General features: G+C 33.3%; 2 protein-coding genes across 2 annotated transcripts; both read right to left on the bottom strand.

Annotated features, from left to right (window-relative positions):
- Nucleotides 1–1,395: 1,395 nt before the first annotated feature.
- LOC131598172 (protein FAR1-RELATED SEQUENCE 5-like) lies at nucleotides 1,396–2,316 on the bottom strand. Its single transcript, XM_058870798.1, has one exon. The coding sequence runs from the start codon at nucleotides 2,314–2,316 to the stop codon at nucleotides 1,396–1,398; it is 921 nt and encodes a 306-aa protein (XP_058726781.1).
- Nucleotides 2,317–9,439: 7,123 nt separating this feature from the next.
- LOC131595681 (flavonol synthase/flavanone 3-hydroxylase-like) lies at nucleotides 9,440–12,695 on the bottom strand. Its single transcript, XM_058868114.1, has 3 exons — nucleotides 12,139–12,695; nucleotides 10,050–10,377; nucleotides 9,440–9,961 (listed from the first exon to the last, which is right to left on the bottom strand). Exons 1-3 carry the CDS (start codon nucleotides 12,609–12,611, stop codon nucleotides 9,701–9,703), a joined length of 1,062 nt encoding a protein of 353 aa, XP_058724097.1. The 5' UTR covers nucleotides 12,612–12,695; the 3' UTR covers nucleotides 9,440–9,700.
- Between the last annotated feature and the right edge of the window lie 6,265 nt (nucleotides 12,696–18,960).

The following is an 18,960-nucleotide window of genomic DNA, read 5'->3' on the forward strand; positions in this document are numbered from 1 at the left end:
TAACCGCGTGTATGATTCTTTACGCGTCTTCAACTCTTGGAATACTTAAGGACGGACAACCGTATGGCTACCCTCTCCATTACCAAGCAACACCGAGACGGCTCGGTAACCGTAATTCCCGTCCCCCGCAACATCTACAATTCGCTCGATGTAAGGGTGCTTAAAAATCGACATCTCTTTGATGAATAGAATTTTCGGTGGAATAAACATCTCTTTGATAATTAGAATTTTGAGTGGAATAGGTGCCGGAGGCAGTTTGTTTATGCGAGCTCCTTCGTTTGAACTTTTTTGAGACTTTTGAGATTTAGGAGTCGGTGAGTCGGGAAAAAGTTTATCGACATGCTCACAATAAGAAGGAGACCGTGTAGTCGAGTTGTCATTCGGTGTAGGCTTCAACTTCTTCGGAGCATCCTTTGTCTTAACCAGTTGAGACGACGGTTTCATGTCGGTTGTTTCGGGATATCCAATCTTCCGCAATTGTTCTTTGATGTGGAGTTTCATGTTGTCATCGGTCTTCGAAAACCTCTCTTGTATCGCTTCCAATTAGGAAGTAATGGAGATATTCAATATTTCTCCTTCGACGCAGCCATCATCATCAAAACTAAGTCTTTTCCAATGAGGGGTAACTTCGTCCATTCTTATTGGCTCACTCAGTCTCGCTTTTTTAGCAATAACACATGCACACGAGAGACCATACATTCTAGTAATAGTGCAACCGCACTTTACACTATAAAAACGGACAATTTCACCTCGTTTGGACTCGTGAAAAATATAGTTTAACCTGGCCTGAGACACATTGCCGATCAATTGAGAATAAAGAATTTTGTCCCGAAATCGATGTTCCAACACCGTAATTCTCTGACAAAATATGGTTTGTATATCATTATGTTGGTTTTTGATCATGAGATTTACGGTGTCTCAATCTCGACACAAGTCACCCTTGCTATTAGCCAACCAATTTTTCAAACTAGCATGTGCCGATTCAACTCCATTGGTGGTTGTATTCCCAAGGTGTCGGAAATTATCGGTCCACGCACACACAAACTTCTCCTCCACCTTATCAAGAATGGTGCTTTTAACATATTTCGATAAATTCGGATACTTTTCACACACTTTCCAAAATTGAAAGACGGAATCGGCGTATAATTCTTTTGTCGAAGAATTTGCAATACGAGTCCATGCATCCATTATTTGTTCAACAATCATACTGGGCTTCACCGATTTTCCATGTTCGATCTCTACTTGTTTCGTCTCGGCCGCAGGTTTAACCTTACTTCTCACATTACATGTTATGTGATATCGACAAAGTACTGCATTAGAAGAAGGAAATACATTTGCCACCGCATTCATCAAAGCGGTATCGCGGTCTGTAATAATCGTCTTGGGCATCTCGACTTATTCCTTCAAAAGTGACCGACATAACTCTAATGCCCACCTAAAATTATCCTCTTTTTCGCACTCTAAAGAAGCAAAACCAACAACGTATGTCTTATCGATAGATGTAACACCTACCATCTCAAATAACAGAAGTCGATAATTGTTTGTCTTGTAGGTAGAATTAAGAAGGAGCACTGTCAGGAAAGTGTTAAACAACTTTATCGAATCCGGATGAGTCCAAAAAATATCTTGGACCGTAACCCCATTGTCGCAAGTTCTGTACCGCGACACGTATTTGTTATCATCCAACATCTTCAACAATTGTTGCATCTCACTTCTATCTCCCCTAATAACCTTATTATTGCGGTACTTGATGTTATACACTTGCCTTATATTTGATACGTTATCGGGTTCCTTCTGTTTCAATGTGGCAAGTATATTTTTTGGTTGGACAAGATTCAAAGACATGTCATTAATACATGTCTTTTCTTCCGGTTTGAGCCGACATACACTAGGATGTCCTTGTAATTTTCCGCACATGTCATGGTTATGTAAACCACAAATAACACTAAATCTCCACTTCTTGCTAGCCACCATGTAATCACGAATTTTAAATGGACACTCACATTTTCTAGTACATGTGTCATCTCTTTTAAACTTCCTTAGAGGAGGATGGTATTTCCTGCTTCTTTCACACAACATTGTTACGAAAGCATTTTTTCTTGCCATACCATTATCTGATCTTTCTATTACCCCACCAAAACCAAGGTCAGTTGCATTCCTACGAATCCATGTGAGCATGCTTTCACGATCATCAAACTTTTGCTTATTATTAAAGTCACCGCCGACATCTACCGTCTTTACGACTACCCCTTCAACATTCGGAGAAACATCAACTGAATGAACTAATTTTCTTGAGATATTATTAGGGTACACCATACCTATTCGTAACCAGTAATAAAAATAACACAAAATTACAAGTCTGCTGCAAATAAACAACACAGAAACCTTTCGTAGATGCGCCTACAGAACGTGTTCATCTTCAACACGTTCCGTATATGTACCTTCGAAAGCAGCATAATTTTTTTTGTAGAAAATTCATGCATAATATGGACAATGCAATGGATAAAGATGACTATTTACCTGAAATTGAGTCTTCTCTTGCTCCCTTTGATTTGTTTCACAAAAACGTTGGAGCTTTGGAGTGGAAAATGATATTGATGAGGTAAGATTTTTTAGGGTGGTGAGAGTGAGTGTTGAAGAAGAAATGTGAAAATAGGGGAGTGATCATGCTGGTTCAAACTATATCAGATGCTCCCGTAGGTACATCTACAGAATATTCTGGCGCTAAACCATTCTGTAGATGTACCTACGGAACAATCCCTGAGCTGCATTTATTTGTAGTTTTTTTCCAACAAACACTAGTTTAAAATGCTTCCATAGATGCACTTACGAAAAAGAACAAATTTTTTAAACCTTGGTGTTTATTGTTAATTGCTTGAGTTTGTTGTTTTGTCCAAAAGGATGGGAATGATATTGACTAAATTGTCAAAGGTACTCAAACTCTTTTCTAATCTCTTTTACTTTTGTGTTAAGTATTTTAAAGCTTTTCACTTGTTTATGGTTTTGTATTGTTAAAGTTTAACCAAACCCCCTTTGTTTTTTTAAACCTTGGTACTAAGAGTAGAATTATTCCCGGTGAAACTATTATTAGTCCATTGACCTTTGTATTGTTAAAGCCAGGTCTTTTTGTTTTGAAACTTTGGTGTTAAGAGAAGAATTATTCTCGGTGAAACTTCTCCTAACCCATTGACCTTGTATTTTAAAGCTTGGTCTTTCTGATTTGTTTTAGTCTTGTTAAGTATTTTAAAGCTTAACCTTTTAAACTTATTAGGTATTTTAAAGCCTAATCCCCTTTTTAAACTTGTTAAGTATTTTAAAGCTTAACCCTCTTTTAAAAAACTCGTGAGTATTTTAAAGCTCACACCTAAAAAGATTTTGGCCACTTTGGCCCCCTTTTTTCCTTTTTAAAAAGAGGAACTACAAAAGCTCTGACTTCCCTATTGCACCTAAGGGGTATGTAGGCCTAAGATGCGATATCTTATCGAGCTCACTTTCAAAAACTTCTCTTCCCATCCCCACCCTCTATTTCAAACAAGTTTTTCACATAGGATTTTCAAAAAGGGCATGTATAAACAAAAAATAATAACACAAAAACAAAGAGGTTCCCATGGAGTACTGTAACATCCCGATTTTATTAATATTTTTATTAATTATATTAGTAATTATACTATTTGGTATTTTTAATAATTATTTATTTATTTAGTTATTATGTGATATAATAATTATTTGAAATATTTAATTGTATGTGTGTTTGTGCTATTTGGGTTAATTAAGTTGTATGAGAGATATAGTTAATTGGGCCTTAGTAGTAGAAACGTAATAGATGGATTATGGGTTAAGCCCATTAAGAGAAAAGAGATAGTAAGAGGAGAAAATTAGGGTTTTAGAGTTGGAGTCTCATAACTTATTTTTGGGGAGAAAGGAAAAATAGAAAAGAGATGAGAAAAAAGGGAGGAGCACTTGAGAGAAGAAGAAAATTATGGAGGAAGCCTTACTTTTCGCAGCAAGTTTCAACATAGAGTCACCTTGGCAAGTCGGACATATCTCTCAATCCAACCGTTGGATCGTTATGGTACTTGGACAGAACGTTCCTAACTCATAGAGGTAAGTTCTGACCGGAGCGATTTTGATTTTGAGGGTTTTAAGTTTGTCTGATAAGCTGATTCCCGAATTGGTGTTTAGGTGTGTCTCCAATTGATGTTAGAAAGGATTTCTTTTGGAGAAAAACTTAGAGCTATGATGAAAGAGTCCATATTTACCAAGGTAAGGGCGAGGTTCGAATTATATAACCAGGAATATGATGATTGTATGTGGGATTAAGGTGTATGAATTTTTCCATGGATTATTTGTTGTGATTCTGTCGTGTTGATTCGATGAAATTAGTTGTTGTTGTGGTGATAATTGTTGTTGTTTTATGCGAAGTTGCAGGATGTTTCATTGACGATGTATACCTCTATTTATTGGTATAGCGACGATATAGGCTTATGCCTTTGTGACAATGATGTTGTTTGTTGTGTGTGTTTGTTGCATTCATATACATATGCATTTTTGGTGACGGCCTGGATTGGCAAATTAGTGACGAAGGCTTATGCCTTGATGCCTCTGTTAACTAGCAATTAGCGATGGAGGCTGAAGCTCTGGGTACCACATGCATGTGCAATTGCAGAGTCTCATTATATGTGGCATGAGTGTGATTTAATTGTGACGTGATGTGACTTGAGTTGTTGTTGAATATGACGATGTGAAGTGAATTGTGATAATGTGAAGTTGTAATTATAAGTTGTTATGCTAATGACTTGTTGTGACAGGTACCGTTTGGAAGATGAAAAATAGTTGTTATAACTATTATTATTATGTTGTTGATTTTGTTATTATAACTGTACAGTTTTAAATTATTGTTATAGCTGTCGTCTGAAAGTTGTAAAGTGATAATTTTGTATGATTTAATTCTAACATATTAATTATCATACTTTTGTTTATATTTTTTGATATCTCACCCCTTCTGAATGATGTTTCCCTTACCGTGGGAAACAGACAGGTACTCAAGATAGCGGTGGAAGTTTTGAAGTGATTTTATGAAGTCCTTAGTTGCTGTTAGTCGAGTTGGTGTCTGCTCTGATACGTAGCACTCGAGGGGATAAAACGATTTTTTTTAATTATTAATTCTTTTGCTGAATTTTTATATGGTTTTGATTTAAATTGTAACTTAAAGTTACCGTGCAATATGCTACGACTTGAATTGAATATTTATGAAGTTTGTTGATTCCGCTGCGAGTTAATTATTGAATTTAAACAAAGTGATTTTTAGTAATGATTTGATTATCGTTTTAAATTTTTGTGCTATGTATCTATGTGAAGGCAAATAAGCCGTAACTATTTTTGAAATGACGAATATGTGATACCTCAAATGAACTTGTTTGGAATTTATACTCTGATTTCCGTATAATTTATCGGGTAGGTTTGGGGTGTTACAAGTACCATGAATATGAGGGGTGCTTAAAACTTTCCCCTTGTATAACAAACCCTCCGTAGCCAGATCTCTGATAAGTTTATTAGTTTTGATTTTAAAAACTTATGTTGATTTTAAAAAATTTAGTTTTGATTTTAATACTTTGAGGTAGATTGAGAGGGACCAATGGACTTAATGATTAGGCCTTGGACATTACCTACTTTGAATTTATCATTTTCTAAATATGGAATTTTATTATATAAGAAATTGTTAGGAAAGCTCGCTCTATAGCGACCACAACCTTCACATGATGATTTCGCATGTGGTCACAAAAGACATAACCACAAAGATTAAATCATGATTCATGATGAGCAAGATTTGTAGAAACATTGGAGACCGAGAGTTCTTTCCTTGATTTGTTAAATTAAGCTTCTTGCACATAAAGGAGCGCCTCAACATCATACATCAGGGGGTAACTCAATGCAACCATACATTTGTATACAAAAGGGTTGTATTCTTATGTAAGCCCCTCAAGAATATCATCAATTTGATCTTGCTCAATGATAAGGTCACTAATAGAGAGTAGTGAATCAATGATTACTTTGATTCAAAGCATAAACTTAATTGCTTAATAATTCCATTTTTCGTGGACTTGAGTTCCATACGCAAATGAAGAACATAAGCTTTCATAATCACATTGAAGTGTTTGTGAACTTTTTCCTAAACCTCAAAGGAGTGTTTGCATGCGAGAACCCTATGTAGCACAAATTTAGAGATTGTTGAGAGAAGCCATATGATGAATGCTTGATCTTGAACAATTAAGGTTTTGTATCCACCAGAGCTTGCAGAATTATGGAGATTACCTTCCATTTTGTACGTCAAAGGGATTTTCATATTTACCACAAATTTGTGCAATTTATGAGTAGGAATAACATCTTCCACCTTGTAATCCCATTATAGGAAATTATCCTCTAGCAACTTAATTGAGATCTTCAGACAAACAAATTCTTAGAGGATGAACTTCCAAATGGTGAATTTGTAAATTTTTAGACAGAAACTCGATATTTTTTATTCAAAATTTACATGTTGAAGAAGTCTCACTTTGCTTAGTTTTGTAAAGGAAGAATGAGTCTAAGGTTATATAAAGGATTCAAGTTCTTCATTACAAGATGTACTAGTAAAAAAAACAAGTTTGTATTTTCTTTTTTTATATTTTCTCTTATACTCTTGTGTTAGAATGTTGTGAGAGGTAGTTCAATATTTTTTTTGAAAGGGTGGGTGTATTGGGGACTTGGGGTGGTTAAAGGTAGTCGATGTATTGTAATAATTTTTACATAGTCTTATTCTCTGGTTGTCATTTGTTAATAATCGTGGTTTTTTATATGGTTTTGGAGTTTCCACGTTAAACTCTTGTTTTGTTATTGTGTTCCTATTTTTCTCTATGCTTTATTCTTTTCCCAACAATTGATATCAGAGCCTTGGTTTGGTGGGGTATAAATTTTTTAGTATGTGTGGTTGCAATTTCGTCTGATATTCCATATCAGAAAAGAAATTTTATCCTCTGGGTTGGGAAATTTGTTTTTCTACGGGAAAGGTTTTGGCTGTAATGTCAAGTTTTTTAAGTGCGGTGAAGATTGACTTAGATAAATATGATGGAAGAATCAATTTTGGCTTGTGAAAAATTCAAATCAAAGATGTTTTAGTACAATTAGGATTATACAAGGCGTGAAAGGAAAAAATTTCAACATGGACAATGGGAAGTGGGAGGATCTAGATTTGAGAGCATTGAGTATAATCTTCATGTCTTTGGCTAAGTATATTCTTGGTACATCGTTAGTCTAAGAGCTTTGGGAGAAAATTGAAGGGATATATTAAGGAAAGGGTATATTAAATCGTTTGTTGTTGAAGGAGTTGTTTCATAGCTTGTGTATTAATGAATAGACGAAAGTATATGATCATCTAAGTATTCTAAATGGTATTGTTTATGACTTAGAAACTATTGGAGTCAAGATTGATGATGAAGATAAAGCTTTGAGACTCCTATAGTCTCTTTGATCTTCCTATGAGCATATTAAACTTGTTTTGATATACGGGAAGAAAAATTTGAGTTTGAAGAAGTTGCTAGTAAAATTATTTCTGAAAAAAGAAGATTGAAAGGTGAAGACAATACTTCATCGAACTCAGTGTTTGTTGCTAAAGAAAGGCCTAATGTGAAGAAAAACAATAAAACTAGTTGAGGTGTTGAAAATGTGAAAATATTGGACATATAAAGTATAAGTTTCTAGATGAGACAACACTAGAGTATGACTATAAATCAAATATGTGCAATGTCTCTTTCATTGTGGGAGATGGTGATCTTTTGTGAAAATCGTGAAGTATGTCCTCAAGACATTTATGCTGTCATGGAAATGGACGAGTTATTGTTAGCAGATTAACATGTGTGCATTAATGTAAAGTGTGTTTTAAGATTATGTCAATGGTTGAAGAGCTTCCTACCAATATGAAAGTTGTACCATAAGTTTTAAACTTGTTTTCAACATGTGAAAATTCTTGAAGTGGTTTAACTTCAAGTGAAGTATACTCTTCTTTAGGTGGAGTATGGGTTTTTAAATTATGATTGTCAGTGAGGCAATGTGAAAATTCTTGGAGTGTCGTAGCTTCAAATGACTGTACTCTTTATGGTGGAGTACGATTGTCGATGAAGACAATGAAATATAATGTATTATTTTCAATCAAGGTGGAGATTTGTCGGGGTTGGTTGAAAATATACATGTTGAAGAAGTCTCACATAGTTTAGTTTTGTAAGTGAATGGGGACTCTGAGGCTATATAAAAGATTCAAGTTCTTTGTTATAAGATGTACTAGTCAAAAGCACTTTATGTTTTTTTTTACTTTTTATATTTTCTCTTATACGCTTATGTTAGAGTGTTGTGAGGGGTAGTTAAATATTTTCTTTACAGAGATTGCGAGTGTATTGGAGCCTTAGGGTAGTTGTGGATAGTTTAAGTGTTGTAACAATTTTCATACAATGTTATTCCCTAGTTTTCATTTGACAACGATCATGATTTTTTTCCGGTTTAGGAGTTTCTACATTAAACTCTTTGTGTTGTTATGATGTTCCTTTTTTTCTATGTTTTGTTTTTCCTAACAATATTATCACTCTTACGGTAGAGTATGATTATGATAACATGCTATAAAATTAATAAAAAATATTGTAATAAAAAATTAAACACGAATGAGAATAAAAGAAGAAGATAAGAAAAGAATTATTGTATTGTTATCTTCAAATCTTCCTTTACAATGTGACCAGAATTAATTCTATTTATATAACACAAATTCAATCACAAATAAATGTAGGGATGTCAACGAGGCAAAGAATGTGAGGAAGATGCTTCTCCACTCTCCGTTATACCATCCAATGTTTTCTCCAACCCCGTCCCCGATCCCCACCACAGAGGAATATTTTCCCCATCCCCACCCCTACATATATATCCCCATAGGGAACCGGAGATCCACGAAGGTCGAATCTTAAAAAAACTTCTATACTTTTGATCAAAATTATGACACTAGTATTTCGTTATTATTTTTATAAAATATATATATATTTTTCATCTTTCTTTTTTAAAAAATAAAAACACATCTTGCACCAAAAAAAGAGTAAAAGTACTTGTAGTTACGACAACATAACCACTAATTTACTAATTGAATGAAAAATAGGTTTTCAATTAAAGTATAGTAAAGTTGAAGAGTAATTATCATAAGTACAATAAATAAATAAATGAGATTGATTATTGTGATGATGTGATGAGAATATGGGAGATGAGGAAGAGACAAAGAGAATTGAGAAAAGAAGATAATCCTCACGAAGATCTCTCTTCAGCGAAGCAAATTAACATCCGAATGATCTACAATAATTATCATCATCATGCTATTACTACATAGAATATGTTATTGAATATAAAAAACATTGAGAAATTTAAAATCCACAAATATTTAAAATAGTGTCATACAATATTTATTTATTAAAATAACACAAAACAAACCGAACATTAAAAACTTGGAAATTGAAGTACTTTATGAGCCATCAATGGCTCCTTATTTAAGCTAATACATTCAAGTACCAATTGTTCATGCAGAGCCTTATTCATACACACCTAGCTCCATAAAGCATATATAACACATTATTAATCCATGGCTCCTTTTCCAAATACAATACTTTCTTGATGACATGATTATAGCAAAATGTTGTATCTAATAAGTAATCTTGAATTGACCAGTATGGATGTTCACAACATCCTGTTTCATGAAATTGCCACGCTTTCTAGCAGCTAAAAACTTTCCCCAATTGTAAGGTCTATATTTTGGAGGGTTTTCCTCACTTATGAGCTCTTTCAAAGGCTCCACAATGGTGTAGTGTGATGGAAACAGAAAGAATGGATATGAAAGCCTCGCTTTCTCAGTGTTCAACATCACTCTGTGTTCAATACTCTCGTATGCATCATTGGTCCAAACCTGAACAAATATAAAAGTAAGTTTTTTTATTAGGGTTCATAAACTATATACGAACATGGTCAAAATTGTCAGATGTGGTTCTTAATACCTGAACTAAGTCTCCAACATTGATAATATAAGCATTAGGCAAAGGCTTAACGAGAACCCAATCACCATCGGATTTTACCCTGACTTCAAGTCCGCTAACTTCATCTTCAGCAAGGACAGTTAAAGCACCAGTATCTTTGTGGCCACCACATCCTAGAACAATGTCAGGATTAGGACAAGGTGGATAGTAGTTGAGTCTTATCCAACTTGTCTCATCTTTGAAGAAATCGTTAAATCTTTCTCGGGGCAATCCTAAGCTCAGAGCGATAAGTTCCATTATCTTGATTGATAGTTTCTTCATGTGTTGAGCATATTCTTGGAATGTCTCTCTGTAAAACATATATAAATTAATCAATCATAATCTTGTATTTTAATGTTAGATATAGATGCGAGAATAGATATGAGCAATAACGTATTATGCCATATGTTTACATTTTAAAAAGGGAAAGTTTTTTTTTCTTTTTTCACCACCAGTATTCGGTCTCACTAATTTATTTTTAGGGTCACTTATGACATCAAATGGTTTTAGCCTTCTCTCAATCGTAGTTGTGGTAATCCTCCTCCCTATCAAATCTAGTGTTTTTTTAATCAAGTTGTATTGAAAAAGGACAAAAGTTCAAAACATGATTACAAAAGGAGGCTAAAACAAGTCTAAGGAAATAAAATTACTCGTCAAATAAAACCTAACTTAAATATAGCAAAGATTTTTTGCTAAACTCATAGAAATTACCATTGGATTGAGTAATTTTTCTTAGGAAAGACCACGTCCATATCACCACTGGACCAACTAACATTTAATTAAATTATTTTTAATGATAATAATATATATATAATACTTTATATGATTTTAAAATTTTACTTTATGTTTTAAGATTTTATTGATGTACTGTTATTTGGAGTAAATTATCTCCAATTTTATAAGAGGTAGCCAAAAATTTACCTATATAAAAATACCGAAAGATGATGATAAATCATCAAAAAGCACATTTTTTTTCCATATCATATTATAAGATTTGTTAAACTGATAAAAGAATAGGGATACAACAATAAAAACTAAATATCAACAGTTTACCTATATTAATTAATTTATATAAATAAATGTCATTCTCAAAAACTCGGAACTAACAAGTTAGACATTTAACTTAACTAGTGTATACAACTTGATCTATTTCATCCATCCAATTTTTTATATATTTAATTATTATATTATAAATTAGAATTAAGATTTATTTTTATATTTTAATTTAAAATACAAAATATAATATTATAATAATAAATTTATTCATATTTATTTACAATTTGATAGACTTAAAATTTTTTATGACCTCTAATCTAACTTCTTTTAACTAAATATCTTTTTAAAAAATCTTATGAAAATAAGTTAAAATAACCTTATAACAATATTATAAGTTGTTTTTATAAATTCTCCAAAATATATATTTTTACAAATCTTATGCTCCTTAATAAATTTAGATAAATCAATACAAATAAATATTTAATCTTATTGTTCTTTTAATTTATCAATTTATTTAAATATTATATAAAAAATATATATTAACCTATGTTCAAATGAATTTGACTTTAAACAGGCTAATAGACTAATCAAATCTTAAAAAAAGTCATACTAAAATATAAAAATAAGCCTTTTAACATACTCCAAATCAGACTCTAAGCCTTAAATTTCTTAATAAATTAGATTTACACTTGATAAAATCTAACTTGATTCAGTCTTTTGTCAAAAAAAAAAAAAAAAAAACTTGATTCAGTCTATTTTAACCTCTAATATTAAAGATGGCGAGTCTGATCTAAACCTTTGATATATTTTTATTAAACCAAACCAACGCTTGAAAAGTCTAACTAATCCATATTTTACTAGCCTAATATGATATTATATAGATCTTAATTAAATAATAATTCATTTGATTATTAGTTTATAGATCAATGGTACCAAATAACTATATAATAAAGTGAATGAATTTCCAATTATTTGAGAGAACTCAAAATTATATTATAGCTAAAACCATTTTTAACTATATTACTTTTTTTTTGAACTTTAAGAAAAATAAAATAAGAGAAAATAGTGAAGCTACCTCATCTCTGGTGGATACTCTGGCCACTGATTATTCCAATGAGTAATTTCTTTATCATCAGGATCAATTGAAGCTGGAATCAAAGTAGGTTCCTGAAAAGTATAATCAAACACTTCTTTCCAGTCTCTAACATTCTTAGTAAGCTCAGATTCATAATATCCCATAACATTCACAATATCTCTTCTAACTTTCTTCTTCTCCTCCAGTTTTTGAGCAAAGAATTTCTTCCCAACAGATATAATTTTCTCCCTACTTTCAATAGGAGCTCCATGATTGATCACTTGGAAAAATCCCCATTCCTTGCATGCACTTCCTATTTTCCTCACAAGCTCATCAAAAACCAAAGGGTCTTTCTCAGTATTATCGTCTAGTATAGGTGATAGGTCTATTACTGGAATGTTTTCAGCTTCTATGACATTAAGCTTTGGTCTGTGTTCTGGTGCTTGAATGAAATCTGGATCAATCTCTACCATGGTGATGATTTTTTTGTTGATTATTCAATGAGAATAATATTATTGTGGAAGAGTTGTTTTGGCTGTGTGGCATATGTGTTGGTATGCAAGTGTTTATATAGGCATAATAAAGTTGAAATGTGTGTTTTGTTGTTGTTGTTACTTAGTGATAAAACCAATCGGCATAATAACATGGTTACATATGCCATTGATACAATACATTGTGACTAATTTTTTATTTTATTCTGTTTTTAAAAAAAGCAAAATAATTGGCCTCACTTCAAGGGTTTAAAAATATAACAATCAAACTAATTTGTACCGAGGAATATGAGTATCGTATAAAAACTATTTTTAATTTTGATTTTTAAAGAATGAGTGATTATTTTAGTCGGCATGGAACAATTGTCCCTGGTCAAGGCTAAGATAAACGGTGTCAATTTTTTTAGTCGATCTCAAGTCATGCTACTGCGATTACAAGATATTGTTTGTTTTGGTGTGAGAATCTTTACAACTTTGTCCTTTTAAAAAAATGTTTTATTGAGTTGAACAATACAAATATTATATATAAATTATTCTTAATTTTGACTTCCAACGAAATTATTTTGACCATGTTAAACTTATTAATATTAATTTAAAAATATTTGATGTGCACATAAAATTTTTTTATATTATTTAAGTTGAACAGATAATTAATTCAATTTATATTAAAAAAATATGATTAATGAATATTATTGAATTAATCACGATTTTACGTGTGAATTGAATTGATTATCTACTTGATTGAATTATTTACAATTTTTATCTACAATTGACAGGTGTCGCAAGAATATAAGTAAATATATATGTATCATTGCTCTATCAATATTTATCAGTTAAGTTTTACCCTATCATGTTTAGCCATACCTATACAACATGATAAAAAATAATATTGGTCTAAGACAAGAATATCCACTACAAACGGTCTACACTAACTTAATCCAAAAACATGATTTAGGGTATAAGTATTTTTGCATTGCCATGCATATTGCATGGTTATGTTTGGCAATAATCGTAGTCATTTTGGAAACATCCGGGTCCAGGAATCAAAAGAATTCATAAAGTTGATAGGAATTTGACGTACGTGATCTACATATTATTTATTTGGGCTATTCCGCTGCTTTAGATTTCCATGAGGTCTTTGTGTTTTATTGTTTATATTATCCTCATTTATATTATCTCTCTCTCTATATATATATATGTTTAAAATTATAAGATCATGTTACATATATAATAATTTTTTTTATCAACCGTCAGGGATAAAAAAAATCCAGCCACGAGAAGGTCTAAAAAAATATTATAGGTTATGATTTGTCTAAACTAAAATAAAGAGGTGCATATTTTAAATTAAGGGTGTAAAGTTTAATCTTGAGGGGGTTCAAAGTTGGATATAATGATAATATTAGTGCGATTTAAGAAAGTCCATGGGTGCAATTGAACCCCCTCAATTGCACTTAGGTTTGCCCCTGTTAGACCTTGGGCTATCGCCCACCGTCAGATATGATCGTATGGTCCTCAGTGTAAGGCGTTCACCATATAAAGCTCAACACGCTTCATTTCAGACATTCTCTCATTCACACACTTAAACTATTTTTCCACTCATTTATTGACTTGGGTGTTGGAGCTCTAACCTTGCAAGTGTGTCCATGTTCCGTTGTACCAGAAGTTCACTCTACTGCGTTAGAACTCCGTTTCACTAGATCTCCGCCTTGATTCTTGTATCAAAACATGAATACACAAACCCAACCACTTATTTCTTAATACCTGGCCACCAAAATATCTTCATAAGGTCTTGATACATTTTTTAGCTCCCAGACGAATATTCAAACCACTTATATGACATTCTTCAGAGTCATCTTCTTAAGTTATGATATATTCGACACACAACTCTAACTCAAAATCTCATAATCTCATCACCATTCACTTTGAAATCCATTCCTTTCCCTTGATTGATTAGTACCAATTGGTCTAACAAATGCAAATCTAACTTCTGACATGCTCTAATTTCTTCTAGCACATTGTTAGTTATTTTCAACATATCCAAATTCACACTTTTCGGCGTTAGTTCACATACCAAACTTAGATCCCTAAAATGCTCAATCAATCCATCTCCTTGACCATTAACGCTAACATGCGTAACACCTTTCTACTCAATGCATCAACTACTACATTAGCATTACTCGGATGATAAATCGACCCGAAATCGTAATCTTTCAAAAATTCTAGTAAGCTTTTATGCCTCAAGTTTAATTCTTTCAATCAAATAAGTACTTTAAACTCTTATGATTGTTGAAAAATTCAAATCCTGATCCTTATAGATAATGCCTCAAAATCTTAAGCACAAAAACTACTGACGTTAATTCTAAATCATGGGTAGGGTAATTCCATTCACGAGTCTTGAATTGTCTAGAAGCATAAGCCACAACTTGACATTTTTGCATAAGCACACTAACTATATCCAACGTAGATGTATCATAATACACCATATATGATTAGCTTAGACTTGGTAGCATTAAGACTGAAGCTGATATCAATCTCTTATTAAGCTCTTGAAAACTTTCTTCGCACTATACATCTCACACATAAGCTTGTCCTTTGTGGGTCAACAGGTTAAAGGCATTACTAAATTTGAGAAACCTCATATGAACCGTATATAAACATCAGCCAAAACTAGAAAACTTCTAATATTGATTACCAACTCAGGCATCTCCCATCACAATATAGCATTTACCTTAGACAAACCTATTGTTATTCCACCATTAGAAATTACATGTCCAAGGAAACTAACTTCTTTCAACCAAAAATCGCACTTTGACAACTTAGCATACAACTTCTTGTCCCTCAAGGTTTACAACATGATTCTCAGATGTTTTGCGTGCTCTTTAGGCTAAGGACATACTAAGATGTCATGTATAAACACCATGACAACTGATCCAATTAAGAATTAAAAATCCTGTTCATATATTCCACGAAAACTCCTGGTGAATTTGTCACATCGAACAACATAACCGAATACTCGTAATGACCATATCAGGTTTTAAATGCAATCTTATGCTCAAATATGATGGTATCCTGATCTCATATCTATCTTACTAAACACACATGCTCCTACTAGATGATCCATAAAGGTTATCAATTCTCGGTAGAACATACATGTTCTTAATAGTGACCTTAATTACTGACAATAATTAGATTGTCTGATCCTGAGGCTTTAATACCATTAAGAGCAAAGAATCTCCCATTGGCATGAGAATGTTGACCTATACTCGGCTCCTTCTTCGATTTCTGATTTTAGGTGCTTATGTGACCTTGCTCATCACAATTGAAACATAGCGGGCTACATTTTTGCACTTATAAGTACAATGACTCACTTTCCACATTTTCTACAACTCTGAGAAGTCGAAGTACCTCCCCCACTATTTCCATTCCCACTACCATTACCTTGGCCTCTCCTAGTTGCAGACATATGATTGCCTTGGACATTTGGAATTACATACAACTTCCCTCGATTTTGATCACCGAATTTCTTATCTTTTTAAGAAATCACACTCTTGTAGTGAATGATCCTTGCTCTGTTATCCTCATCATAAATCCTACACTTGTTCATCATCACTAAAAAACATTGAATCTCCTAATAACCAACAAACTGTTTGATTTTAGGACGCATACTACTTTCAAACTTCACACACTTGGAACCATCAGCGTTAACATCATTTGAAGACAAAACCCAACCATCTCTTCAAATTTGGCCGCATAGTCCACCACATTTATATCAACCTACTTTAGCTTTAAGAACTCAATCTCCTTACGGTTATAGACATCTGTCAAGACACATTTCTCCAAGAATTCTCTTTAGAATTTCTCCTAAGTAATACCAGTACCAACAACTTCCAATCTTTGGCAAACATTTTCTCACCAGTACCCAACTTCTTCGAAGAACATGTGGGGCCCGAATATCTTCTTTTGGGCATCAGTGCATGCCCTTAGTCAAAACATTTCCTCGATCTCTTGAATCCAAGTCTGGGAACCTTCCAGAACATATCTTCCTTTGAATGTAGGTGGGCTATTTTTCTAAAATATTCCCAGCCCACGAAACTCACCAACTCTTCCATTCTGAGCTCCTTACAAGGGTTGATTATCTTGAGCCATAACATGAGACATTGCCTCGAGGGCTTAGTCATTGCGCGATCATTACTTCTAACAACCATTTCTTCCTACACAACCAGACCTAAAAAATGGTTGTAAACAGTAAAGAAAATAATGCTTAAGGGAATACAGTAGTGACAATGTTAACACACATGTCGTACACAAGGGTACAATAGACTCATAACACACAAGGCTGGATGGACTGACCTTCTCTAATACCAACTATGTGACACCCTAAAACCCCAATAAAATATTTTCATGTTAAATTTAACATAATAAGAATTGCATAATTAGAAGGAAAATAATTAGGAATGACATCTTATTAATAAAAAATTCCATTCAAATGGAAATAATGTTATGACCATATAGAGGTATGGTGCTTAGAGGTATGTCATTCTGATACTTTATTTTCTTCTCGATCAATTATCATTTCTTATTTCTTTTTGAGCTGCATGATTTAAGATTTCATAATTCCTATAATGTTCTCAAGTGTTTCAATGTCATGTTCATGGTGTTTGGGTTGCAACACATCACACCTCTTGGACCACCATTTCTCGACCTTTCTTAATGATCAATAATGTTAATGGGTATGACTTTTCTCTCCATCAGCATGCCTTCGAGATGGTGAGTTCTTATGCTAGGACCTTTAATTCAAGGGGTTTTTATTATGATGGTTTGGCTTTCCTTGTAAATGTTATGGTGGCACATGGCTTCTATTCACTACCATGACGTTATATCTTCAAAGTCTCAGTAATCTTATCGGGCCCTACAACTGGAGTTAATGTTCCTTTATGAAATTAGTAAATGGATCACCTTAGCAAGTGATGGAATCTTCTTGTCACTAGTTGTGATGTTGCAATACTCTCACTTTCTTCTTCTATCACTCCTTCTTTGAATGAATAGATGTGTACCAAGATAAGTCACTCCCATATCCAAGTAATATAATGTGTTAGTAGTTGGCAAGTAAGTGAATCAATTGTTTGGCCATACTTAAGGGAGAGTATTCTATTTATTGATTGGTTGAAATCTTGTACATTTTATGCAATGTTATTTCCACTTAAGTGTCTTTGGGATCATAAGTGGATAAATATAAGTTTGTTGATTCTGAGATAAGTGGTGGTGCTTATTTAGTTTGGATATATTTCATATAGTTTAGAATTATACAAACACGTTAGTGTTTTCTAGATACTAGACTAATAAGTATGTAAATTTCCATGGATGATCTCAAAAATAGACTATCGATAATAGCGGATCTCACACAATGTGTACAAGAATTGCATAGCAGAGCAAGAAACAATTGAAGAAGAAGAAGAAAGCAAAATATCTGTTATCTTCATTGAATGAATGAGTTGCTATACATCAAATATATATACAAAGGTGTTAACCAATATAAAGTTGCCACCTCAGCTGGTTATATATATATATATATATATCCTATCTATACACAATAATAAAACTATATACAAAGACTGATATAGCTCAATATACCCCTTCAAGTTGGACTGTGGAGACTGCACAAGCCTAACTTGGAAAGAATAGATGAGAAAGCCGGTGAATGTAATGGTTTGGTGAACACATCAGCCAATTGAGCAGTGGTGGAGACAGGGAGAAGATGGATAAGCTTGGAAACAATTTTCTCTCAAACCACATGACAGTCCAATTCTATGTGCTTGCTTCTCTCATGGAATGCAGGGTTGTGGGCAAGATAAATTGCATATTTACTATCACAATATACAGAGGCAGGCTGAGTAAACTTGATCATGAGATCATCAAAAAGGAATTGCAGCCATTGCAATTCACAAGTAAGGGAAGCTAAAGCTCTATATTCAGCCTCAGTGGAGGAGCGGGACACAGTATGTTGCTTCTTGGATTTCCAGCATATCAATGATTCACCAAGAACAACACAGTATCCAGTTATGGATTTCCTTGTAGTGGGGCATCAGGCCCAGTCGGAATCAGCAAATGCATATAGCTTTAGGTGGCTAGAAGCTGAGAAAAGAATGCCTTTGGCTGGGGAAGATTTCAGAAATCTCAGAACCTTTGTGGCTGCCTGAAAATGTGGAACAAAAGGCTTAGACACGAATTGGCTCAAATGTTCCACAGCAAAGGAGATGTCAGGCCTTGTGTTGGTCAAATATATGAGCCTCCCAAGTAGTCTTCTATAAGAAGTAGGATCAGGCAATGGATC

The sequence above is a fragment of the Vicia villosa genome, linkage group LG4 (genome assembly GCF_029867415.1).
Source record: "Vicia villosa cultivar HV-30 ecotype Madison, WI linkage group LG4, Vvil1.0, whole genome shotgun sequence".
Classification (NCBI taxonomy): Eukaryota; Viridiplantae; Streptophyta; class Magnoliopsida; order Fabales; family Fabaceae; genus Vicia; species Vicia villosa.